General features: G+C 36.5%; 1 protein-coding gene across 19 annotated transcripts in view; it reads left to right on the top strand.

Moving 5' to 3' along the window:
- Positions 1-26,944, top strand: part of CADPS2 (calcium dependent secretion activator 2) — a 532,394-nt gene that overhangs the window by 205,411 nt on the left and 300,039 nt on the right. For all 19 annotated transcript variants that reach the window (XM_044246482.1, XM_044246480.1, XM_044246471.1 and 16 more), the window contains exons 4-6: positions 11,899-11,979; positions 19,754-19,990; positions 24,846-24,967. In XM_044246482.1, the coding sequence (XP_044102417.1) occupies positions 11,899-11,979; positions 19,754-19,990; positions 24,846-24,967 (440 nt within the window). The remainder of the gene's footprint in view (positions 1-11,898; positions 11,980-19,753; positions 19,991-24,845; positions 24,968-26,944) is intronic.

The raw sequence follows: 26,944 nt of genomic DNA, 5'->3' as shown, positions 1-26,944 counted from the left end.
TTTTCATCACTAAAATGGGATAAAGTTATGACCTGTCCCGTAAGATTGCTCCGAGGTTTACATTCATGTGTTGAACAGTCTTTACATGTAGTAAGTGCTGTATACGTTTTGTTCTTGGGGTGCCTTCATGCCTCAGTTGGTTAAGCGGTGCCTTTGGCTCAGATCATGATTCCAGGGTCTTGGGGTCGAGCTCTGCATTGGACTCTCCGCTGCTTCTCTCTCCACTCTGCCTGCCACTCTGTTTATTTGTGCTCTGTTTCTCTCTCTCTGTCAAATAAATAAAAATCTTTGGGGAAAAATTTTTTTAAATAATAAATAAATAAATAAATTTTGTGGGTTTTTTTAAAGATAAATTTCATTCTTACTAGTCCTGATGAAGCTAGAGTTCTAAATGCTCTGACAAAGTTCTCTAATATCCCTGAGGATCCCTCTAATATCCTAAGGATATTAGGATTAGAGGATCCCTCTAATATCCTAAGCCCTTTCAGTTTCAGCATTTTTAAATCATTAATGTGAATGTGTACTCAACTATTTTATGGAGGTGAATAGTTAGTAAGTAGTTGCTTGAAGTGGATTAAGCCGCTGCCTTCGGCTCAGGTCATGATCTCAGGGTCCTGGGATCGAGTCCCGCATCGGGCTCTCTGCTCAGCAGGGAGCCTGCTTCCTCCTCTCTCTCTCTGCCTGCCTCTCTGCCTACTTGTGATCTCTCTCTGTCAAATAAATAAATAAATAAAATCTTTAAAAAAAAAAAAAAAAAAGAAAGTATTAGCTCATTACTTTTGTCCAGAAGAGAAAATGTTAATGTCAAATGAAATACTAAAGATTTCATAATGTATAAAATTTGCCATCTACCATTTTAGAGAATATGCATGCATTGTCTTCAGGCTATTGAAGTCCCATGGTTTTTATGTTTGAGGTTAAATTCTTATGTTCTTGCTTTTGAACGTTTTGATCCATTATTTAATATAATTCAGTTCACGTAGGGTAATTTTACATCTAATTAACTCATTCATCGTTTCCCTACTTTTTAGGATTCAAATGAAAGTGTGGCTTGGGAAATGTACTTTCCCCCCCAGTTTTATTGAAAAAATAATTGACCTATATCCCTGTATAAGTTTAAAATGTACAGTATGACGGTTTGATGTGCATACATTGTGAAATTTTTACCACATATGTTTAGCTAGCCTCCATCTTCTCAGATACAGTAAAGAAAAAATATTTTTTTCTTGTGGTGAGAACCCTAACTGTTTTTCTATATATTCTTTGCAGTGTTAGCTATATTCCTTATGTTGTACAGTGTATCCCTAGTGTTATTTGTCTTATGACTGGAAAAGTTTGGACTTTTTGACTCCCTTTCTCCCATTTTCCCTCACTTCCTAACGCCTGTCTTTTGGTAACCACAGGTCTGATCTCCTTCTATGAATTTCATTTTTTAAGCTAGAAAAAAAATGGTTTTGCTTTTTTTTTTTTTAGATTACACACAAAAATGAGATCATACAGTATTTATCTTCCTTTGCCTTATTTTACTTAGCATGATACCTTCAGGGTCCATACATACCATTGTAAATGGTAGGATTTCCTCTTTTTTATGGGTGAATAATATTCGTGTGTGTGTGTGTGTACCAAAATTTCTTTATCCATTCTTTATCCATTCATCCATCAATGAACATTTAGGTTATTTCCATATCTTGGCTATTGTAAATAATGCTGTTATAAACATGGGAGGTGTAGATGTCTTTCCAGATTTGTGTTTTCATTTCCTTTGGATATATTCCCAGAAGTAGAAATACTAGACCATATGGTGGCTCTATTTTTAATTTTTGGATGGTCCTCCATACTTTTTTCCATAGTGACTGCTCCAATTTATAGATCTACCAACAGTGCCCACAGGTTTCCTTTTCTCCACATACATTCCAACATTTGTTCTATCTTGTTTTGATGATGGCCATTCTAACAGGAATAAGATGCTATTTTTGTGGATTTAATTTGCATTTCCCTAATGACTTCCGAAGGTAAGCATCTTTTCTTGTACCTGTTGGCCTATCATATATCTTCTTTGGAGAAATATCTGTTCAGGTCCTTTGTTCATTTTTTAATTGTGTTGGGTTTTTTTGGGGGGGGGAGGGTTTGCTTTTGGTTTGTATGAATTCTTTATATATTTTGCATATTAGCCTCTTAACAGATGTATAGTTTGAAAATATTTCTTCATTCCATAGATTTTCTTTTAAGTTTGTTGATGGTTTCCTTTGCTTAGCAGATGCTTTTTAGTGTGATTAGTTCTACTTATTTATATTTTATTTTGTTGCTTTTGCTTTAGGTATCCTGTCCAAAAAAATCATTACCAAGACACCCAGGTCAAGGAGCTTTTATTCCTGTGTTTTCTTCTAAGATTTTCGTGGTTTCAGGTCTTCTATTTAAGTCTTTAATCCATCTTGAGTTATATTTTGTGAGGGGCATAGGATATATGACAATGATAGAATATCTATCATTGTCTTATATGTGAATATCTAATTATCCAGCAACATTTATTAAAGAGGTTTTCTTTTTTACATTGAGTATCCTGGGCTCCCTAGTTAAATATTAGTTGACTGTATGTACTTGGTTTCTCAAATTTTTGGGATCTCAAATCTGTTCAATTTGTCTTTGTGTTTTTATGTCAGTACCTTACTATTTTTTGTTGTTGTTGTTGCTAGTACTGTACTATTTTTGATGACTATATTTCTACAGCTCTATAGTATATCTTGAAATCAGAAAGTGTGATGGCCCCTGCTTTTATTTCTCAGGATGGCTTTGGCTTTTTAGGGTCTTGTATGGTTCTGTATAAATTTCAGGAGTGTTTTTTTCTACTTTTATAAAGAAGAAATACCATCGGAATTTGATAGGGTCTTCCAGTCCATGAACATAGGACACCTTTCCATTTATATATATTCGATTTTTTTTTTATCTATCTGTGTCTTAGAGTTTTCAGAGTAGAGATCTTTCACCTCCTTAGTAAAATTTATGCCCAAGTATTTTATTGTTTTTTATATTATGTTAATGCATTTTATTTCATTTTTAGAAAATTCATTGTTAGTGTACAGAAATGCCACTAGTTTTGTAGGTTAATTTTGTATCCTGTAACTACTGAATTCATTGATTAGATCTAATAGTTTTTTTGGTTGAGTCTTCAGGATTTTCCTTATGTAAAACCATATTCTCTACAGATACCATTTTACTTCTTTGCAGTTCCGATACCTTTTATTTCTTTTTCTTACCTAGTTTGTTTAGCTAGGACATTTATTATTATCTTGAATAGGATTGTTGAGGGTGGGCACTCTTGTGTTACTCCTGATCTTCAATAAAAATCTTTAACCCTTTACCATTGAATCTGATGTTAGCTGTGGGCTGGTTTATTATGCTGAGATAAGTATGTTCCTTCTTCCTTCTGGAAATGCATTTTTAAGACTCTTAGAATTATTCTACAAGGAGCATAGCAGAACTGATATTTGTGTCAGGTTTTTTTATACATATAATCTGGAAGATTAGATCGATATAGGGGAATTTTTTTAAAATGCTTTGCATCTAGCAGACATAATGTTACTTTAATCATACATAACATCACATATGCAATGTGTTTCTCTTGAGGGTATGGGAATAACTTCATCTTCTTATTACATTCTTTTTATTGTATGAAATCACAAGAAGTTTATTACTGTGTTGTTGCCTCATCTCTGTGATCAAGAAAAAGGGAGAAATGAGGTTTTTGTTTTATGAGGGAGATTGACTCATACAAGGTGGATCAGCTTGGAGGGTATGTTAGGGTCCAAGAGCCTTATAATTATTCTTTATATTTGCATTAAAATTGAGACCAGTTATGTGAATTCCACCATTCAAGATGGATTTGTTTTACTCCTTTTGGTAGGGTAAGCTGAGCTGGCAGGGGACCTACATTGCAGGTTGAAGTAGAGGTCATAAATGTCTGAAGTTCAACAATAAGAGGAAACTGTGAAAGATAGGTCAGCAGTTGACACCTGTTTTATTATTGAATGATTAGTTAAGTAATCTCAGATTTGGAGATTGATCGAGACAATGAGGGTAGGGTAAGAAGAGTGTTCCAGGCAGAAGAAACATGAGCAAATGCATGACTGGGAAAATGTAACATCTTCAGTAAACATTGAACAACAAATTTGTACAGATAATGGAATTATCCAAGAGATTGGAAAGAGAATGGAATGAAATTTGGGAGGACCAGAATACTAGAGGTTTGGGTATCATTCTCTTTATTCATGTTCATTTATTCATTTAATTCCTCATCACCTTTCTTTTTCCTTACCTCCCTCCCTCCTCTGAGATTATAGACTGACCAAGGATAGTGAGAACAATATGTAGAAATAGGGAGTCATGATGAGGAGTGGATGATTAAAAAAAACAAAAAAAAATAAAAACAGGTTCACTTTTAATGTGAGGGCTTTGTGGGTGCCTGAAAGGAAAGGCCTTGCCTTCAGTTGGAGAGCTGGAACTCAGGAGAAAGGCCACTGGTAGGTACTGATTTAAAACATTGTTTTGAGAAATAACTGGAGATACTCTGCCAAGGACCTGTGTGTGTGTTTGTAATATGGGGATGGGAAGGCAGCATAGAAAACAGAGCAGAAATAATCAGTAGGGTAGAGTTAGGCTCTATTTTTATTATAAATTGTGGTTCAAGTAATAATAGAGAATTAACTTACTGGTGAAGTAGATTAATTTAACACTTAAAGCTTTTGATCAGTGGTTTTAGGTTCTATTGCTAAATTCATATATATTTGCTACTCTTAAACTCTTGGCTACTAGAAAATATATGATAAGTGTTGGTTGAAGTCTTCTTTTGGAATCAGTGTTAGGTTTGTGCCAGTTACTTCTTATGATATATTATTTGTAAATGACCAGATTTATAGATAATATAAATACAGTAGACCAGCATATGAACTAATCTCAGGGAAAACACTGTTTATAAACAAATCCTAGTCTAGTTGCCTTTTTCATACTAAAGAATAAAGATGAGTATTACAAGAAAATGACAGAATATAATTTGTTTGAAAAGAAATGTACCATAATTGGAGTGTGAAGTCAGAGGAAAAACTAATTTCTTCAGTGGGGAAAAGAAGAACTTAATTGAGTGGGGTTGGCACGTATGAAGGCGTCATAATGGAAAAACAGCTATTAATTCCTTTTTTCAGTGATTGACAATGTTAATACAGTTATTCTGGTTCTAGAAAATAGATTAACGAGAGAGGGTAATGATGCTAAACAGTGCTGTGAAAAGTGATTTTTATAAATTATCTTTTTTTTAAAAGATAAGAGCAAATTTAATGATTCAAGTATTTGATATTTGTAGTTTTTAAAGTATTGGAAAAATATCTCTAGTTATAAAATTGGAGGTGTTGGGTGAAACGTGGTAAAGTTATCTTTATGCTGTTTAAAATTTTCGTAACTGTAAGAGAGTTGAATACCACACAGGCTTTGAGTTCTCCTGAGCCCTTCTGTAAAGGGATTTGCTCATCCCTGTGGCCTCTTGGAGCTTGTTTCCAGTGATGTGAGGGGGATGTGGGGGATGTGGCAAGGAAAGTCTAGGGTTGGAGATTTGCAAGCCCAGACCCAAAGGCTGCTGCATCAGGTCAGCATTTTCTCTATTCCTCCAAGTCCATTTTTTTTAGTACTTCCCTCTTTGCAAAGCCATCATGATGTAATCAACCAGGGAAACCTATCTCTTCCATCACTGAATTCTTACAGCACCTGATCAGTAGCTTTCCTGTGGAAATTCCATCCTGTTCTGTGTACTGTTTTCAGTTATTTTTGAAATAAAGTATAAGCTCTTGGAAGGCTCTTAGTTTTACAGCTACTGAAGAGCCTTTAGAGTGGTAGCTGTATGGTCAGTGTAAGAAAGGGTGAATAGTAAGATAACCAGACCATTGCCAACACTGTTGAGAGCCTTTGTCTTAGTGTCCCTTTACAAAGATTTAACAAATCTCTGTATGGAGTAAGGTCAATGATGTGTAGGTCTGAGGTGACCATCTTCCACGGTTTATGTTTTGAAAAGAAACATAGCCTCTTCTAGAAGAAATGGATAGAGGCTTCTGGAAAGATTTCCCCATGGTGTGGTTCTTGAGTTAGGGAGTTGCCACCCTTTTGAGCTATGAAACTCAAACCATTCCCCAAGGGAAAAAATGCATAACTCCATAAAATATTGCTCACAACTTGAGTGGTTCAGATTCCCAAAGGTCCAGGTTAAGAGCTCCATAGCCTAGAAAATTTTAAATGTGGAAACCACAAGTCCCATGTAAAGAACAGGAGGAAAAAGTATTTCTGTATTAAAAATTTGCCAAAGTAGTGGAATATTTTCATCATTGAAGTCACTGATTTTTAATATGACAATTAATGATTTTTGAAGTGGTTACTGAAATTGATAATTTTCCAACTGATAATTTAAAATGCTTTGCATAGTAGATACTAGAGGCATTGCAGAGAATAAAGATACATTTGGGCATCTGTTATGGCCCTGACCATTGACTCTTTTTAAAAGACATGAAAAACGTCCTGTGACGGGATTTTGAATGTGGAAACTGTACTTCCTATGTAATGAAGAGGAGGAAAATAAAAGTACATTTCTTATTTTAAATATTTGTCAGTCGGGAAAAATATCTTGTTAATTGAAGTCATAATTGATTCTGAAGTGCTAATTGAAATTGATAATTTTTAATTGATAATTGAAAATGCTCTGTGCAATGGATACTAGGGGGCATTGCAGGGAATAAAAATACATTTGGGCATCTGTTATGGTCAGGGTTGAATGATCCTCTTTAAAAGACCTGGAAAATGCTCTGTGCCAGGAAAGGACATCTGTGAAGTAAGTAATCTATTGTCATAATGTGTTGAAATTAAGAATTTAAAGAAAACGAAGTTGTCCTCATAGAGTGAGGCTGGTGTCTGGGCCCTTCCATGGACTCCAGTGTCCGTGTATCTCCATTTTCTTTATCTCCTACCCCAAATCAGACATTAGCAACAGACGTGTTACCCAGCATTTTAAAATCTGACGTCCCACATCTGTGAACCATCTTCCAGACTTTACTTACTTATTTTGAGGAGGGAGAGGTGGAGGAAGTGGTGTGAAAACCCAAGTCTCTGGAGGGTTCAGAAAAGAAATAAGCATTACTTGTACCATAACCATATGTACAACTCCTCTGGTGCAGGAGATCTACTTGAAGTGGCCAGGAAGAGCCTCCACTCCACCCTCCCAAAAGAGTAGAGTCCTGGCCAAGAAATCAGAGTACCTGAATTCTGGTCTGCTTAACATGATCTAGATTTCACTCTCCATGACTCTAGATTGGATTGGATATGGGCTGTGAGGGAAAAGGCCAAAGATGACACCTAGGTTTTGGGCTCGAGCAGCTGGATGAATAGATTGCTATTAATGACATAGCATAATTCATTGAAGGAATGATTGGTATGGGGATCTGGAAGACAGGATTGCATTTTGGGCTTGTTAGTCCTCATGCAAACTGAAATGGTAAATAAGCAGTTGGAAGCATAAACTCTTCTGAAGGATTGGAGCTATGGATACATGGTATTTTTGACCATGTGATTTTAGGAGAGCACCCAGGTGATGAACCTGTGGATTAAGAAGTCCGAGAACCCCATCTAATATTTACAAATGTTAACCTCTCATGGGAGCACATCTCCAGTTTCAAAATGGAAATTAAAGGAAAATTCATTTGCCTTATTAGAATTTATTTTTAAACATTTTTTAAAAAGATTTTATTTATTTATTTGACAGATCACAAGTAGGCAGAGAGGCAGGCAGAAAGAGAGAGAGAGAGGGGGAGAGGAAGAAGCAGGCTTCCTGCTGAGCAGAGAGCCCAACGTGGGGCTCAATCCCAGGACCCTGGGATCATGACCCGAGCTGAAGGCAGAGGCTTAACCCACTGAGCCAGCCAGGTGCCCCTGTTTTTAAACATTTTGAAGAGCAGTGCGTTATTAAAACTAACCAATAGGGGGCTGGAGGGAGGTGGGTGTGGTTATAAAAGAGCAATATATGGTGTTAAAACTCCTCAGTGTTTTGGGGCACCAGGGTGGCTCAGTCGGTTGGGGATCTTGGTTTAGGCTTAAGTCATAGTCCCAGGGCCCCATGTCAGGCTCTGTGCTCAGCAGGGAAGTCTGACTGAGTCCCTCCCCCACTCACACATGCTCACATGCATGCGCATTTTCGCTCTCTCTCAAATCTTAAAAAATATTCCAGTGTTTTGGGGCACCTGGGTGGCTCAGTGGGTTAAGCCTCTGCCTTCAGCTCGAGTCATGATCCCGGGGTCCTGGGATCGAGCCCCGTGTCGGGCTCTCTGCTTAGCAGGGAGCCTGCTTCCCTCCTCTCTCTCTGCCTGCCTCCCCGCCTGCTTGTGATCTCTCTCTGTCAAATAAATAAAAAAAAAATCTTAAAAAAAAAATATTCCAGTGTTTTGACTGTAGTGGTGAATATATGAATTGAATTTACATAAATAACTAATACAAATGAATAAGCATAAAACTGAGAAACTCTGGATAAGATGGATGATTATATCAAAGTCAGGATCCCGGTTGTGATAAAATTATAGTTTTATAAGATGTTGCCATCGGAGACACTAGGCAGTTGTAATGGGTGTATCTGTTTCTTAAAACTGCATGTGAAACTAATTTCAATTGAGAAGTCAACTCTTAAGAAAACAATTATATAAGCTTTCCGTTAATTTAAAAACAAAGGTAATAAACACTCAAGGAAACAAGGGGTGCCTGAGTGAGATAATTGGTTAAGCACCATTCTTGGTTTCAACTTAGGTCATGACTTCAGTGTCATGACATTGAGCCACAGGTGCAGCTCTGCTCAGCAGAGTCTGCATCAGATTCTCTCTCTTCTTCTCACCCTCCTGCTTGTGAATGCAACTTTCTCTCTCAAATAATAAATCTCTAAACCAAACCAAAAAAGCAAAATGGGACTTTAACATTCTTACAAGTAAAAAAAAAAAAAAAAAAAAAAAAAGTTAACCAACTGATTTACCTCCTTCAAGTTTATCTAGCGTTACAGTACACAAGGATAAAAAAAAAATTGTCTTTACTGTATTAGCTTTTCCTTTTTTTTTTCGATATGTTTGAAAGTATGCAATTCTAGTTTCACAAAGTCATACCAGTAGTCAGCAAACTTAGTAAGCTTTCAATCTCTGAAAATTTAATTTTATTTTGAAAATTTAATTTTATTGAGAGAAGGCTATTCAGAGGTCATTTGGTGCAGCAAGGCTCTGCTTTTCTCGGCCTGCATTTTTTCAGACAAATGCAGTTAGGGTATTCATATTTTTTTAGAAGTAGTAGGAAATGTCTCTTACAAAGAAAATGCTTAAAAACCCAGCAGTGAGTCAAATAACTTCACTTAATATTAAGAGCTGTTAATATGAAGATATACCTATTTGAAGATGTTAAATAGTGTTTTGTGAATTTGAACTATGACCTGTTTTAAGATGTTAAATACTAGTTCTTACTGGAATTAGAACTCCTTAAATGCACATGCATGCACATAACCACTTTAATTTTTCTGTGGAAAGATATTTATCAGCATTTAAGCAAAGATGAGATCATATTCCTTATTATTTTAGTGTATTTGAAGTATTGTAATTACAGTTTTCTAAACATAATTTTTGCTTTTAGAACTTTGATTTCAGTTACCTGGAATAAATATGCCACACATTCTTTAACACTTTTGTTAGTTTTTAATGGAAATCATTTTGACTTTGAACACAGTGAAGAGAAACTTTGTTTCTTTTACTTTGCATCCTGTTATTTAAATTGTGTTTGTTCTTGAGATGACATAAAAAATTATTTACTAGTGATTTAGTTTAAGAAAATTTTGGGTAGGGGCAACCTGGGTGGCTCAATCCGTTAAGCATCTGCCTTCGGCTCAGGTCATTATCCTAGTGTCCTGGGGTTGAGCCCCATTTGGGGCTCCCTGCTCAGCAGGGAGTCTCCTGCTCAGTCTCCCTCTGCAGTGCCCCCTTCCCCAGCTCGTCCATGCACACTCTGGTGCTCTTTCTCAAATAAATCAATAAAACCTTTTAAAAAAAATCTTGGATTTTTAAAAACTTGTTTTTAATTGAATTTGATTTTTTTAATCAACCTGGAAACATTTTTTTTTTTTTTTAGGAGAGAACCCCTGATCTGCTTTTCTAATGAATAAATATCAGACTTCCTAGATTCTTCTAACCTGTTGTTTGTGCTGGAGACAGAGTGATCTTTCCAAAATCCTATTTAAAATCTCTCAGTGAAATCCTGTTGTTGTGGGAACCAACTCTAGATGCCCTAATGTGGCTGTGAAGAGTAGTTTATGAAGTAGCTGACCTCTCTCCAGCCCCATCTCCCATGTACCTTCCGCTGCTCCCCCAATATCTATCATTTCTATCATCTCATCTCATCTCTAAAGTCCTGGTGCTCTTTAAAAAAGATTTTTTTAAAAGATTTTATTTATTTATTTGACAGACAGAGATCACAAATAGGCAGAGAGGCAGGCAGAGAGAGAGGAGGAAGCAGGCTCCCTGGCTGAGCAGAGAGCCCAGTGGGGGGCTCAATCCCAGGACTCTGGGATCATGACCAGAGCCGAAGGCAGAGGCTTTAACCCACTGACCCACCCAGGCGCCCCCTGGTGCTCTTTTACTAGAACACCTTTCCCCATTTCTTGACTATATATGTCCTGATACTACCATCCTGTTGACCTGCATTGCCCCTACTCATTTTTTTCAGGCATTTTTTTTTTTTTTTAAAGCTGCTTTAAAGAATGCTATCTGGTCAATTTAAAGTTCTTCAGGAAATAGAAAAGTTAATCTGTATTCTCCTGGGTGTTTAATGTTGTACTCAGTATTAATCCAGTCTTCAGGTGGACCTTTATTATAGCACAGTTGTATTATGTGGTCCAGGTTACTTTATGATGGAAGTAAGAAAGGAAAAGGAATTGAAGTCCAGAGAAACATTTGTAGCCCACCCAGTACATCCCACACAGTGCATGGCTCATAGGACCTCCTCAGTTTAGCAGTTTTTATGGTGAGCTAATAAAGGAAATTGATTATGAATTGTTGAAGAGAAGGGAATCATAAGGAAAAGTTCAAAGAAATTATACAAGAAAAGGATTATTTCACTGGATCAGTGAAAATAATTTTCTATGTAAACATCTTTAAAAATGTTGGTAGCAGGCTTCTACTTTCAATGAAATTTAGCAGAAGAGAATGGAACTCAAATATGGTGCCAATCTGTAAGAGAGTGGAAGGTCTCTTGATAGCATGAAGCTTTTGATACTAGAATGAGGAGAATATGAAGATTTAAATGGTAGGAAGTTCTATCAGTTAATCAAATAATACTTTAATCACTTAACACGAATACACAAACTTGTTATGAAAATGAAGGGAATATTTTCGAAAGGACAAAAAAGTAGAACATTATTCAGAATCTCACAGCTCTAGAAATCTGAAAGAACAAAACAAGATATTTATTTATCTGGAACTACTCAGGGCTGACCTTCACAAGGACAGAGGGATGGACTGAAAAAGCTTCCAGACAATTTACTGTAATTTCAAGGAAATAAGGACTTCCTGGTTTTAGAGTTGTTGTGGAGAGGCTGGACCAGGAATTATTATAATTAGATTTTTGATAAACTGAGCTATTACCATTAGCAGTTTAACAACCTTTTTTTTGGTGAACAAAACCAAAATGGAAAGTGCCCAAGAAATGTAATTGTACTGCCAATCTAATTAAATATCATTCTGTATTCTCAATAAGTAGCTGAGGGAATTTATTAAAAATAGAGTCCTTAAATCTTTGCTTTAATCTGTAAGTCACTGTCATTTAGTAATCACTTATGTGTAATTTCTGTTTTTAAAGCTGGATAACGCAGATGAACAAGCAGCCCAGATCAGGAGGGAACTTGATGGTCGTTTACAGCTGGCAGAGAAAATGGCAAAGGTAAATTATTAACTTTGACATCCTGTACATTTCTTTTTACTCCTATTTCTGTGAGCTGAAAAAGTTCTGTATAGATAGTATAATTCTATCATTTTCTTCTCTGTGTGCATGCTCCTTAAGCCCAAATATCAGAGTGCATATTATCTAAATGGAGCATATTTTCTATTTTACACATCCTTTCTTACACATAGAACATGTTTAAACTCAATAACGTTTGTAGATTTTTCTGAAAGCGATGGCTGAATTTCTCTAATGACCAGATTTAAAAGAATTTTAATATTGTGCTAAATATAACCTAATCAGGGAGTAAAATTTTGTCTCTGCAAAATCACATATTCCAAGCTATCTAACATGGTGCTTGGCATATAGTGGGGTCAACTAATATTTGAGTGGATGAAAAATCTAGCTGAAGTTTCTAGTAAAAGACTTTCACAGGTAGTATGTCCAATATAATTTATTTGTACAGTCACGTGTTTCTATGTTAACAGGAATAAATTTCAAACATATTCTCCTTTTTTTCCATGTTATTTTATTTCTTTTTGGTGTTCCAGCATTCATTGTTTATGCACCACACCCAGTACTCTATGCAATACGTGCCTTCCATGATACCCACCACCAGGCTCACCCAACCCCCCCACTCTCCTCCCCTCCCAAACCCTCAGTTTGCTTCTCAGAGTCCACAGTCTCTCATGGTTCATCTCCCCCTCCAGTTTCCCCCAACTCACTTCTTTCCATCTCCCAATGTCCTCCGTGTTATTCTTTATGTTCCACAAGTAAGTGAAACCATATGATAATTGACTCTGCTTGATTTATTTCACTCAGCGTAATCTCCCCCATTCCCATCCATGTTGATACAAAAGTTGGGTATTCATTCTTTCTGATGGAAGCATAATACTCCATTGTATATATGGACCGTATCTTCTTTATCCATTCATTCGTTGAAGGACATCTTGGTTCTTTCCATAGTTTGGCAACTATGGCCATTGCTGCTATGAACATTGGGGTACAGATGGCCCTTCTTTTCACTACATCTGTATCTTTGGGGTAAATATCCCAAAGTAGTGCAATTGTAGGGTCATACGGAAGCTCTATTTTTAACTTCTTAAGGAATCTTCACACTGTTTTCCAAAGTGGCTGCACCAACTTGCATTCCCACTGATAGTGTAAGAGGGTTCCCCTTTCTCCCCATCCTCTCCAACACATGTTGTTTACTGTCTTGTTGATTTTTGGCATCTCAGTGTGGTTTTGATTTGAATCTCCCTGATGGCTAATGATGATGAACATTTTTTTATGTGTCTGTTAGCCATTTGTATGTCTTCTTTGGAGAATTGTCTGTTCATGTCTTCTGCCCATTTTTTGACATAATTATCTGTTTTGTGTGTGTTGAGTTTGAGGAGTTCTTTATAGATCTTGGATATCAGCCCTTTGCCTGTAGTGTCATTTGCAAATATCTCCTCCCATTCCGTGGGTTGCCTCTTTGTTTTGTTGACTGTTTCCTTTGATGTGCAGAAGTTTTTGATCTTGATGAAGTCCCAAAAGTTCATTTTCACTTTTGTTTCCTTTGCCTTTGGAGACATGTCTTGAAAGAAGTTGCTGTGGCCAATGTTGAAGTGATTATGCCTATGTTCTCCTCTAGGATTTTGATAGATTCCTGCCTCACTTTGAGGTCTTTTATCCATTTTGAGTTTATCTTTGTATATGGTATAAGAGAATGGTCAATTTCATTCTTCTACGTGTACCTGTCCAATTATCCCAGCACCATTTATTGAAGAGACTGTCTTTTTTCCACTGTATATTTTTTCCTACTTTGTTAAAGATTATTTGACCATATTGTTGAGGTCCCATATCTGGGCTCTCTACTCTGTTCCACTGGTCTGTCTGTTTTTGTGCCAGTACTATGCTGTCTTGGTGATCACAGCTTTATAGTAAAGCTTGAAATCAGGCAATGTAATGCCCCCAGTTTTTTCTTTTTCAACATTTCCTTAGTGTGGGGTCCCTTCTGGTTCCTTACAAATTTTAGGATTGTTTGTTCCAGCTCCTTGAAAAATGCCAGTGGAATTTTTACTGGTATGGCATTGAAAGTATAGATGGCTTTAGGCAGTATAGACATTATAACAATTCAAACTTATTCTTCTTAATGCTTAAAATTTCTTAGAGTACATGGAACTTTATTATTTGCATCATTCTTTAATAAATTGATGCATTGATTTAATAGTGGTAAAAGAAAATTATCTTTCCCAATAGACTTGAGGTTATAGTGCTGTTAATCTGAGATATGTTTTCCTTTTTTTTCCCTTCTGCTAATCAAAACTTTGAATATTTGGACTCTTCCTTTACTTCCCTCCATCTTTCTGAAGAATCCTCCCTTTTGAGGGAAATTTCTTCATTTCTTTTTAGGTATAATGTATATAGTGAAGAATACAGATACTTAGTTTACAGCTCAGTGAATGTATGTGTACATTGTCCTTGTTAACCATCTCCCAAATCAAGGTATTGAACTTTCCAGCCATTGAGAAGAACATACGTCCCATGCTGATTTTAACAATTGAAATATTTTTGGTTTTGCAAGGAAAAATGTGTTTATGAATAATGCATAAGTTTTAAGAAGCTAATACTGTGTTATCTAGAAGTATATTAAATTTTAAAAAGGGAAATTATTGAAAAACTGGAGATAAGCAGTAAAGTTGAGAAAATGGAAATTAAGGTAGCAGAGATGATAATAAGTTGTGAGAACTAAGCCAGAGATAGATGAAAAGGAATTTTCAGATGAATAAAGACCAACAATGATATGAATTAGGGGCTAAAGAGTTACATTCACACATAGGACAGTGGTTCAGAGGACAACATGCCATGTTACTATCCTCTGGATATCTGGAGAGGCACTACGAACTGTGGAGATTCAAGTGTCGAATTTATAGTGGAAGTCAAGTAGGTTAAGGCTATTGGAAGCTTTAGAGAGGATAACACTTTCCCCAATATAAATTGGAGAACTGGCTGGAAAGACATTTGCTTTTCTTGAAGACCTGAGCCTGGGAGAGCATCCAGAGAGTTGTTCCAGACCCTGTGGGGGCAGGTCTCTGGGTCTGTGATCCACATTTGTAGATTTTCTAGGTGTATATAGATATAGGTACTGAGTTTATGCACATTGTTTGAGTTGGATTTGTTTCTCTAAGATCCTGGCTGAAAATGTGCTGCTTTAGAATAAAGTTTAGATGAATTTCTGGAGGGTGACGAAACATGAGGGAGAGTCTTGGGTGTCTCAAGTTCATGCCTGGGAGGAGAGTGTGGGTTTATAACCTCCAGACTTGAGAGGGAAGGATCAGTGATGCACAGAGACTTTGACCACACCCCAGTGATTTCAACACAAACACTGATACGTTTAAAGAAGTGTGGAGAAGGAAGTGAAGCCAGTGGAATTGGAAGGGGAAAAAAGGCACCAAATATAAGATGGCTTTTGGTGAATATACCGACATAGGAGATAAAACATGTTTAATTGCTTTCTAACTCAGTTTCACCAATTGTAAGCCATCAGCATAAAATATTCATAAAGCTAATTATAATTTACTGATCTTATTGCATTATATTCCTATAATAATCCTATGAACCCACAGGGACAGAGGACAGAATGAGTCTATTGTATAGACTAGGAGATTGAGATTTAGGGAAGATTACTGACTTCAAAATTACATAACAAAAAACATGGTGGAGGCTGGCCTCAAAAACCTGGTCTTTGGACTTTGCTGTCTTGGGCCCTGCTGCCCCTTCAGTCTGATAAATCCAGAAGTGTGGCCCCTTAATAATTTGTAATCAGTAGCACTTCCTATCATACTTCATTGCACAATATAATAACAACAAAGCCCCAGGGCAGAAATCTTTTTCAAAGGATAGAAGTATTGACTTTAATGCTTTAGCCAAGGCATAATTATTAGGAAGTCATAGGAAAAATGTGGACTGGGCCAGAAAAACGTGTAGGCAAATCCGTGATTGCTGTTTCCTTAGATATAGAACATTAGGCAAGTTTATTTAACTTCTTGGAGCCTGAATTTTTCTATCTATAAATTCAATGAATAAATGTTTATTGAACACCTACTAAAATAACCTGGCAATGTTGTAGGCACTTGGAATACATCCAGACAAGTGTGTAGTTGTCTTGGGATAAAACCAGACAAAAATATTTCTGCCATGCCCTGGTAGAGCTTGCATTTGGTAGAGCCAATAATAAGAAAAGAATGTTCCATATAACTGAATTATGGAAGGTGATCATTTTCTATTTTGGAAAATAAAGACAAGAGGGAATCAGGAGTGCAGGAGGAACGGAGGGTGCTTAAAATTTTCAGTGAAGAAGTCAGGTTAGGCCAGTTCTTTCTTGGCAGTACTGTTTTGTCAGTTACACCAAAAAAAAACTTGGTATCATCCCTGACTCCCTTCTTTTTCTCGTGCCTCATGGCAGATTTATTAGGAAATCCATTTGCATTTGTCTTCAGAGTATTTCTAGAGTCTGACAGCTGTCCCCATCTTCCACCTACCAGTCTGGTCAAGGCTTCATCTAGTGGAAGGTTAGGAGCACTTAAAAAGGGACTAAATTTGAATGGTGAGAATTGTTTTTTATGGAGAAAACATTTTCTTTTTCTTTCTTTCTTTCTTTTTTTTTTTTAACATTTTCATGTATATAATGCTTTAAGACCACTAATGAGCGAATAAATTGGAATATTCAAACCATGGTTTATAAGAACAACTCACAGTTAAACTAGAGGATAACCCTATTTCTGAGTCTGTTCTAATTTAAAAGATTAAATTTAACATGTATAGTTGCCTGAAGTACGGTTGATTTTTGTTTCCAAGAAAGAGGCAACATAAGCGGGCTAAATAAAGTTGAAATACTATTAATAAACCTCAGAGCTTTAAAGCAGAGTTGTCTGTCCTTTCCCCCAGAGAGGAAGAAAATTGAGTATAGTCTATTTCTTGAAAAGTTGGAAAGTGCCAATAAGACTATCAATTTTGGTGATTCCTGCCAGTCTCCTCCTTGAACAGTGATGGCGAGTGACATGTTTTTAACTAAAACTAAATAAGAATTGGACTCTTTATGTGCTAATGCTAAGTAAGCTTAAAATTTTGGAAAAAAAAAAATTAGTGCGTCCAAACTGTCAAACATGATATTTTTTTTGCTTTAATAAAGTAAAAATTTTAAAAAGGCAAAACTATGACTCCTACAAATATAAACACACAATAAAGATTTCATTCAGTGCATGAAGAATGAGCAAACTAGTTGCATGTTAAAACTAATCCAAAGAGCATATCAAAACTAGGTGTTTTTAGGCAAGGTTAAAATAAGATTCCTGGATTAGATCTACAAGTGGTCAGTTTCCAACAAGGTTTTAAACTATAAGCATTGGATTATCTTATTCAGCAGACACATATTATTTGCATCTTTTCCAGACAAAATTCTGTAAGGTAACGTGTAACTTGACTGTTTGGGACCTTGAATCAATAAACAGTAAGTTCAACTAAGTATATTTCCTCAGATGACCCTTGGATGCTCTTTGCCCCTGTAGGACATTGAAAGGACCTACCTCCTCACCTTTTTGCCTTATTTTTGACCTTTGGATACTTTTCATAACAGCTTTTAAAGTCAGTACATACACTGCGTGTGATACACAGCGTGTATGTTCAGTGAATCCTTGAACATTATGTCAAAAACTAAGGAAAATTATGCATTTGGGGGCACCTGGGTGGCTCAGTTGGTTAAGCATCTGCCTTCAGCTCCTGTCCTGAGATCAGCCCCACATTGGGCTCCCTGCTCAGTGGGAAGCCTGCTTTTCCCTCTGCCCTTCTCCCCGCTCATGCTTTTCTCTGTCTTGCAAATGAATTAAATCCTTTTAAAAAAGAAAAAAACATGAAAAACTAAAGATGTACTATATGTTGGCTGATTGAATTTAAATACAAAAATAAAGACAGTGCATAAATATAAAAATCTTTTTATAGCTTATTTTGCTTGTTTTTTTTTTCTCTTGCATGCTCTGAGAAACCATTCCAAAACATTGCTTTTTTTTTTTTTTCCTTCCCCCCAAAAGGAAACCAAGGTATTCTGTAACTGGTTAGGTGTTTTTTCTGAGGTTGCAAACTTTTTTGGAATGTTGCTTCAAACTCTAGAGGAATGTTAAAAGGATACTTAGGAGTCTTCCTTAAGAAACTTAATTATGAATGTGGATACTCAATTACTATGTGATAATAAATACACAGTTTTAATATTGATTATATGTAAATTATGTTAAAAGAAATAGGTGACGGTTATATTCGGGGAGAAGAAAACAGGTGGCCTGAGACTCTGGGACTGATTTGTGAAGTGGTACCAGATGTTGCTTTCCAGCCTATGAGCAAACAGGTGGAAGTGAGTTACAGGTTAGGTGCAGGTCGACGAGAGCACTTGGGATGTGTTCCTGTCATCCCAGAGACAGGGATTTCTTAGGTTATGCTTCGAATGATGCCAAGGGAAACTAAGAGAAAGGTACTAATTTTCCTGGAGCATTAAGCAGTCATTTGCAAGGTGGCCGCTTTAGGCTTTCATTCCCAGCCAATTTTGTACAAATAAGCTGACACGTGATGTCCTACTTCATATCATAAAGCTATAAACTTTCATTAATGAGAGGCCCAATGCCAGGTTTCCAAAGATTAAGAAAGAACCAATAGTGGGAGAAAGCCTCCTTTTGCTGTTTGTAAGAATGTCATTGGTTATCATCTGCTTTAAGGGCAATTTGCCAATATCTGTCCGTATCTTTTTAAATCCCAGTATTTGGAATGTCCTTTTCATCGAGTTGAAAGAAACCAAAATCTGATTACAGAGATCCAAGGACGAAATGGCATTGCTCATATAGTTCAGAAAGAAAAATGAATCTTCTAGATTGATATTGTTATTCTTTTTCAGGTGTAGCTTTATTTATAAGTTGGCCTTTTGCTTTTAACTTAAAAATTTCTGAACCTTATTTTTTTTTAAGATTTTATTTATTTATTTATTTGACAGACAGAGATCACAAGTAGGCAGAGAGGCGGGGCGGTGGCGGGGTTGGGGGGGGCAGGCAGGCTCCCTGCAGAGGAGAGAGCCCGATGCAGGGCTCTATCCTAGGATCCTGGGATCATGACCTGAGCTGAAGGCAGAGGCTTTAACCCACTGAGCCATCCAGGCGTCCCAAAAATTTCTAAACCTTTTACTAAAAAACTGAATTTATGGTCATAAGGGATCTGGTTACATTTGTGTCATGTGAAAATTAATTCTGGAATTTTCAGCGTATTGCTATTAGGTGTTTTTAAATTTGAATTCTTACTTATAAAATCCTCTTGATATATATTTGTGATTAGAAAGATGTTTGTGATGTTTGTTTCCTAACAGGCAAACACATTCATATACTGGATTTTCCTTACCGACCCATTTACCCCAAGCAATTCAAAGTTAATAGTGACTAATTAAGATTGATCTAGACGCTAAATTTTCTTCCATGTAGGTTTTTAGTTTTTCCTTAAGCAAGAACCTTATCAAAAATAGTTAATGTGAAAATGTTACTTATTTTGTTCCATAATGATTCTGAATAAAGGATGTAATGTACTCTTATACATAATTTGATGATTTTAAAGCCTGGAGACTGAAGAACTGGGCAGGTGCCTTTATATTGAATGTCACAGTTTCCAAGACAATCAGAGATATACATCGTATAATCTTCTATGTTAAAATTGAAATAGTAACTTTTGTAACATTGTTTTTTTTTTTTTAATTATTTTCAAGGAGAGAAACTTCCCCAAATTTATAACAAAAGAAATGGAGACTATGTATATAGAAGAGTTGCGGTCTTCAGTGAATTTGCTAATGGCCAATTTGGAAAGTCTTCCAGTTTCAAAAGGTGGTCCGGAATTTAAATTACAAAAACTAAAACGTTCACAGAATTCTGCATTTCTGGACATAGGTGATGAGAATGAGATTCAGCTGTCAAAGTCCGATGTGGTGCTGTCATTCACCTTAGAGGTAAGTGACGGGATCCCCTGCTCACCTCTGACAGCGTAAATGAAACTGCAGAATAATTTCTGCTCACCTTCATGGTAACTTCCTGAACTGAAAGCAGTGTGATATATTTTGAAGAAGTTACCTTATTCTTCATTTGCTAGACAATCTGGTTGTGAATGCAAACTAATACACATTGTTCTTTAAACATAATCCCAGTTTCAGGATTAAATAATAAAACAGTAAGTTTTGAGAAAATTCGTCTTTGTGCTAACTCTCTTGGTGTAAGTTTATCAGTAAAAGCACATTTGGGTAGAAATAGGATTTAAACACATATCTGAATTCTCTGTAACTTGGGAATTGCTTGCAGGCTTTTGGTTTGCTTTGTTTTTAACCTTCCTCACCTACGGTATTTTTCTAGAATCAAATCCCACCATCCAGCTTTGAAACACAATATTGGGTGCATAGAGATGATAAGGAGAGAATTCTTCCTTTCCAGGATGTCCAGTTTCATTATAGATACAGTACATAGTATCAAGAATAGGAACAAATGTCACACATTTAAAGTGTTCTCTCAGACTGCTGAGTTTTATCCCTTTTATACAATGCACTGGAAGCCAGATATGCAGACTCAGCACAGCCACCTGTTGATTTTTTTTTTTTTTATGATTACATTTCTTCTTTGCTCATCTGTGTATTGGGGCTAATCCATGTTTATACATGGCACAAACACGTATAGTTGCAATATCGAGCTTAAATTCAGAACGCGCTCAAAAATTAAAGCTTGTTACTCCTTCCTTGCTTTGTTAAATTCTCTTTGCTGGTGCCCAGTACTACTACTGAAGTTTGTGGATTGACTGATGGAGTTTTAGGAGGCACCATTTTAAATTTCTTTGTTGATAACTTCTTTCTTTTGGCTTGTCTAGTTTGCGACAGAAAAAGCAAGTGTGTGCTTTTGTTCTTTATTCCACCTGTTCAACTCTTGAGGATAAATTCACTCTTGAGGATAAGCCAACTGCCTCTCTTTTGACTTCCAGGCTAATGATTTTTTTGTAGGTTAATAGATTAAATTTACTATCAGGTTAGAAATGGGTTTTCTTCTGACCTGACACTCTGTTCTAGGATGACCTAATGATTTTGCCATTACTCTGGGTTTCTTCTCAATCTCTTCAGTATCTTAGATATTTAATGGAAAACTACACGGTATCTTACATGTAGAAATCTGTTTTCCTACTGACCAAGGTGTAGAATGCCAAGGTGTTTTCTTTTTAAGTCTTTGTATGAAATAAAATCTATTACAGTATAATTTGTAAAGCAAATTATTTTTGTAATGTATAAATCTACCAGCAGAACTGGAAACCATTCAAAACACCTTCTTTCTTCTCCATTGTTTAAAAGTTTTTAAACAAAATCATAAATAACTGGCTTTTATGAACTCTTTTCCCCCATTGAAAACAAAATTATCCTCATGAGTTAGTGTCGGTGTGAAACTATGAATTGTTCTGTCCTTTACTGCCAGTGTATGGAACAAGGCTGCTCAGTTAATAATAGAATGGTGTTAGGAAGAGAAAATGAGTTAAAACTTCATTTTGCATGGCCTGAGAAGCTTGCCTATTTGTAAAATTGTTTTTGATAGTCCTCTACTGCTATGTCTATGTAAGGCAGATGTTTTCCTTCTGTAGCATAATAGAGATGTTTTCTGTGATGTACTTCCGGTATTATAAATAGGAGTTGTATGATCAACAGCAAAATGAAGTCACATTCCGTGCAGACTACACAGTGCTTACCTGTGGACACCTGAGAGAAATATGAGGTCCCCCTCTGTCCCCAGGGCCTTTGACCTCAGCCTAGCTAAATTCCATAATTATCCCTGGCCCATTATCTAAGCCTTGCTTCTCAACCTAAGAAAGTTCTGAAAGGCAAGCAGTTAATCCAATTTCAGGGTCTCACATTTAGTCAGTCAGGCTTAAAATTGGTCCAGTGGGAAAGGTTTTTTCTACGAACTGAAGTCTGAGTCTAGGGAGTAAGTGCAGATCTGAAAAACTTTTTAAATTTTATCACCTCTTTAAAATTGCTACCGACCGCTCGCTTCTCTCACCATACCCTGTTCTCTTAGCAAGCTGAATTTTTGCCACAGCTCTTACCACCTAATGCACCTAATTCAGTTTGTCTTTTATTCATTATCTGACAGAGTCTACTAAATGGTAAGCTACGGGAAGTTCAAGTCTTGTGTCATTTGCTGAAGTATCAGAAGGACCGAAAACACTGCCCAGCACACAGTTGACTTGATAAATACTGATTGAATTAGGGACTTTGATGGTATTAAGAAACAGCAGTGAAAAAAATATAAAGGCGGAAGGTAGCCACAACAAGATGACTTTTAGGCCTTTCCGTGGATGAAGGCTTCAGAGAGAATAACAAAGCAAGAGCAAAGCTAACCTGCAAAACCACAAGCCAGATATTGAATATGAATATTCGAGTAAGGGGAGGACGACAGAGGTTAATGTGTGAAGTTGAGTCTGCATGTCCGAAGAGGGATGGTGTCACTGGCATGAGTAAGGCTGATTTTTCGTAGTTTTCATCGGTATTAGGTTGGCAAAGCAGGTGACAACTTCTTTATCTGATAGTCCATGTCCCACATACAGCTCAGCTGTATTTTCTCAAACCTGCCCGTGACTCGGTGCCATGTAACTCTGGTCAATGCATCATTTAGAAGCATGGTACCAAGTTTTATATTTTGGACATGCCTCCCTTCTTTTTGCATCTAGAATAATTCTGCATATTTTATCTTTATTAAATCTGTCGCAGAGAGATTGGGGAAGAGGAGATGGAAATGAGACTGGTTTCATTTTCCCTGTTCCCTTACCAGGTGTTGTGGGGAACTGGTCGGAACAGTTACCTGAAATAGGTCCTATAGGTTGATGGTCCACGGAATTCTTGGCTGTCTTTATCATTAAAGATTGAGACCAACTATATATTTTTTTATTCCTTTTGGAAGTCAAATCTGTAGAATTGTGTTATTTTATTTATGTGTCTGGATTCAGAACAGAAGTTACTTCTTTTGAAAGTGGCAGTTCTGCAGAAGAAAACATTCCCAGCACAGACGGGTGTATTAGTTTGCGGACTCGGAAACTGTTTCACAGGTTGTGTTTTCAAGAGGTCCTGTTTGCAGTAGTTTGTAGGAGAGGTGACAGAAACAGTGGTAAGCAGGTACTTCCTTTCTTCTCTCTTGCACTTTGCTGAACACACTATAGAAAAAGATGCAGGGCAAGTAAGCATATTCCCACATATGAACTTAAAGATATCTACTTTGATTATGTATACACAATTCTATTGCTTCCCGTATTTTAAGTGACCTTCCAAAAATTTTATTAAGTCATTTTGAGCATGTTGGTAAGTCCCTGTGGAATTGGCTTCTGATTGATATGGTTATCCTGTCAGTCATTTGTCTCAGCTTCTGCTTAGTTTTATTTGTATAAGGATCTAATGACTTTCAAAATGACTAACAATGACGTTGATTTATTAAGAATGCATACCTCCTTTTGCTTACTTTCCATCAACAAGGTGAAGTGCTTTGTTCTAACTTCCTTGAATATCTTACAGAAGCTAGGGAAGGTGTTACTGTTTTCTATTAGCTCTTAGTCTGTTTTCTGTTCCGCCCTTATTTTTATTCCTGCGTTGGTATACATTTCACTGTGAAAAATACCAAAAGTCTTGGTTGTGGAAGGAAAATGGTTCTGAATTTGACATTTCTTTTTTAGTGATTAGTTTCCCATTATTTTCATGGGGAAGAAAATGGGCATTTGTATTTACAAATGTAACCCTTCTGTTGCGCTGAAGAGTGAAAGGAAGGGTAGTTTTTTTAAGATGGCTTCTTGGAGAACTTTTGTCTTGAGATTCATATCACAACTCAATGAAAAGTGGAATGATTTTAATAATGTATTAAATGATCAATACATGATGTTTTTAGTAGATATTTTTGAGCTACGTGGCATGGATGCTGTTAATCTTGTTTGTGCAAATACAACAGGAGATTAGTAAAAACCTGTGCATATTATAAAAATGCCATTGAATATATTTTATGAGTTTCAAGAGCTTGGGAAACTTCAGGATGTAAGATTTGACTGAAAAAAAAAAAGCAAAAATATGAACATTAAAGCCCACTTGAAAAATATTTTTTCCCTTTTTTCCAGGAGTTATAAGTGCATAAAACAGTATCAGTCTTTCTACCCATTCCCAGTGTGCTGCATTAAAGTCACACATACCTTTAGTGGATGGAAAAGTCCTTTTTCCCTTGCCAAGTTAGTGTAAGATAGTCATTGGGAGGCTGTATCTCCCATACTTCATAATAAGATATACATTTTTATAATGAATATTCTTTTATAAATACTAATAGTATCTAAATAAGTGAACAGATAAAGTTCAGATGATGTTACATACTGATTACCACGAATTGGGTTGATGATGGACACCACTCATGAATAGGATTTCATTTTATATGGAACTCAACTGGTACTGCTTTTAGCACATTCCCTGAATTTTCATGGGTGATTCCGCTTTACCTTATGCAGACTTGCCAACATTTTTAAAGAATCTGAGTTTATACCTCATTTAACTCAGTAAGGCTTATATTTAGAGATCTTAACCTTACTTTAATAAGCTGGCAGGAGATATTTCTTCAATATCAGACTTCCTCACAAAGTTACTTATTATATCTTCCATGGATGTAGATAATTCTAGCGAAGATAAAATACCATTGATGTTGACGGATAATTTTATCAGTTGGTCATTCTAATTGTTGTCAATGCTGCTACTTCTGTGTCTTGTTAAAGACTGCTAATTTGATGTATCATTTAAAAAAATTTTTTTTAATCTTTAGATTGTCATAATGGAAGTGCAAGGTTTGAAGTCCGTTGCTCCCAATCGAATTGTTTACTGTACAATGGAAGTGGAAGGAGGAGAAAAACTGCAGACAGACCAGGCTGAAGCCTCAAGGCCACAGTAAGCCGGCTGAAAAAAAATGTTCCCCTTCCAAAGAAACATGGTTTATTCATTTGCAGCATTGTGTGGTTTTATACTCCACAAGGGTTATTGGTTAGCTTTGTTTCAACTGTGTTAGAATCATTGTGTGCCTTTCTAGATAAGGATGCTATAATTAGAACTATAACAGATTCCCTGTGTAGTACAAACAGAAAATCTAACCTGCAAATGAGAAGCTAGTTATTCAGGAAGTCAATGTTTGTAAGTCATTTAAAAAGAAAGGATGTGTTTTCATGTGTTATTTAAAAGGTGGTGCTTGATCCTATACTATAACCTAATAGCTTTTCCATTTCCATGTATTGCTGATGACCCTACGACACTGACGATGTTGAGGTGGATATAATTTTGCACAGTGTCGTAGAATACTTAGAGAATAGGCTTGAGTTAGAGAAACAATTACTGACAACCGCACAGTAATCAGAGAAGCTAACGCTGTTCTTAGCTGGCAGTTTTAGGTTTCAAATTCTGGGAATGAGTTTAATTAAGTTTGGAAGATGTTCTCTTTAACTGATTGAAACTTGGGAAACATCACAGTGTCTGGTAGAAATAACCAAGCTAGCCTGAGGAATTTGAGTGAAAAATTGCCTGGCTTTCATTTGTATACTGCCTTTATTTTTTTAAATTATTTTTTTATTGTTTAATGTGTTACATCATTAGTTTTTGATGCAGTGTTCCAAGATTCATTGTTTATGTAGGACACATATTGCATGAAACACTAGGTGCACATTGCCTTTAGAAAAGATTTTTTCCTTCCTTAGGACTTGGGATTTTTGTCTTATCACAGCATGATGATGTGGTCTGTTCATTCAGGAAGTATCTAATCAGATCCTGGTTGGCAGTGGGTAGATAGAAGTGAATAAATACTTTCATTTTCCTTAGGGCAGGCACAAGTTTAAGGTGGGGACAGAGATACAAGTGTAGTAGGACAGATATGCCCAGGGCATTATTAGATAGAGAAGAAGCAAGTTGCAATTTCTGACCGTGCCTTATAAAAAGTCCTACAGGTCTACCCCTAACCAGGCTCTCATTACGTCTGGGACCTCCCCTAGCCCCTCATCAGAAGGGCTTCCTGTAATTCCTCAAACATATATTTACACTTGTTTTTCCCTCTGCCTGCCTTCTATTTATGTTTATATGGCTGGATCCTTGGTGTTAGACATTTCTCCAAAGAAGACCTACAAATGACTAATAAGTGACACATGAAAAAATGTTTCACATCACTCATCATCAGGGAGATAAAAATCAAAAGCACAATGGGTTACTACCCCGCGCTGGTCAGAATGGATAAAATTAACTCGGGAAACAACAGATGTCGGTGCAGATGCATTAAAAGGGGAACCCTCTTTCACTGATGGTGGGAATGCAAGCCGGAGCAGCCACTCTGGAAAAGAGTAATGGAGGTTCCTCAAAAAGTTAAAAGTAGAGCTACCCTATGACTCCAGAAATTATACCACTAGGTATTTATCCAGAGGGTGCAAACATAGTGATTTGGAGAGGTATATGCACCCCAATGTTTGTAACAGCAATGTTCACAACTGCCAAAATAAGGAGAGAGCCCAGATGTCCATTGGCCGATGGATGGATAAAGATGATGTGTGTATGTATATACAATAGAATACTACTCAGCCACCAAAAGGAATGAAATCTTGCCATTTGCAATGATGTGGCTGGAACTAGAGTTTATTATGCCAAGTGAATTGAGTCAGAGAAAGAAAAATACCATATGATTTCACTCATGTGGAATTTAAGAAACACATGAACACAGGGGAAAGGAAGGAAAAATAAAAACAGAGGCAAACCATAAGTGATTCTTTTTTTTTCTTTCTTTCTTTTTTAAAGATTTTATTTGTTTGACAGAGAGAGATTACAAGTAGACAGAGCAGCAGGTAGAGAGAGAAGGGGAAGCAGGCTCCCTGCTGAGCAGAGAGCCCGACACGG

The sequence above is a fragment of the Neovison vison genome, chromosome 4 (assembly GCF_020171115.1).
Source record: "Neovison vison isolate M4711 chromosome 4, ASM_NN_V1, whole genome shotgun sequence".
NCBI lineage: Eukaryota > Metazoa > Chordata > Mammalia > Carnivora > Mustelidae > Neogale > Neogale vison.
Note: the sequence above shows the minus strand (reverse complement) of the source record. Positions and strands in the feature narration are given on the sequence as shown.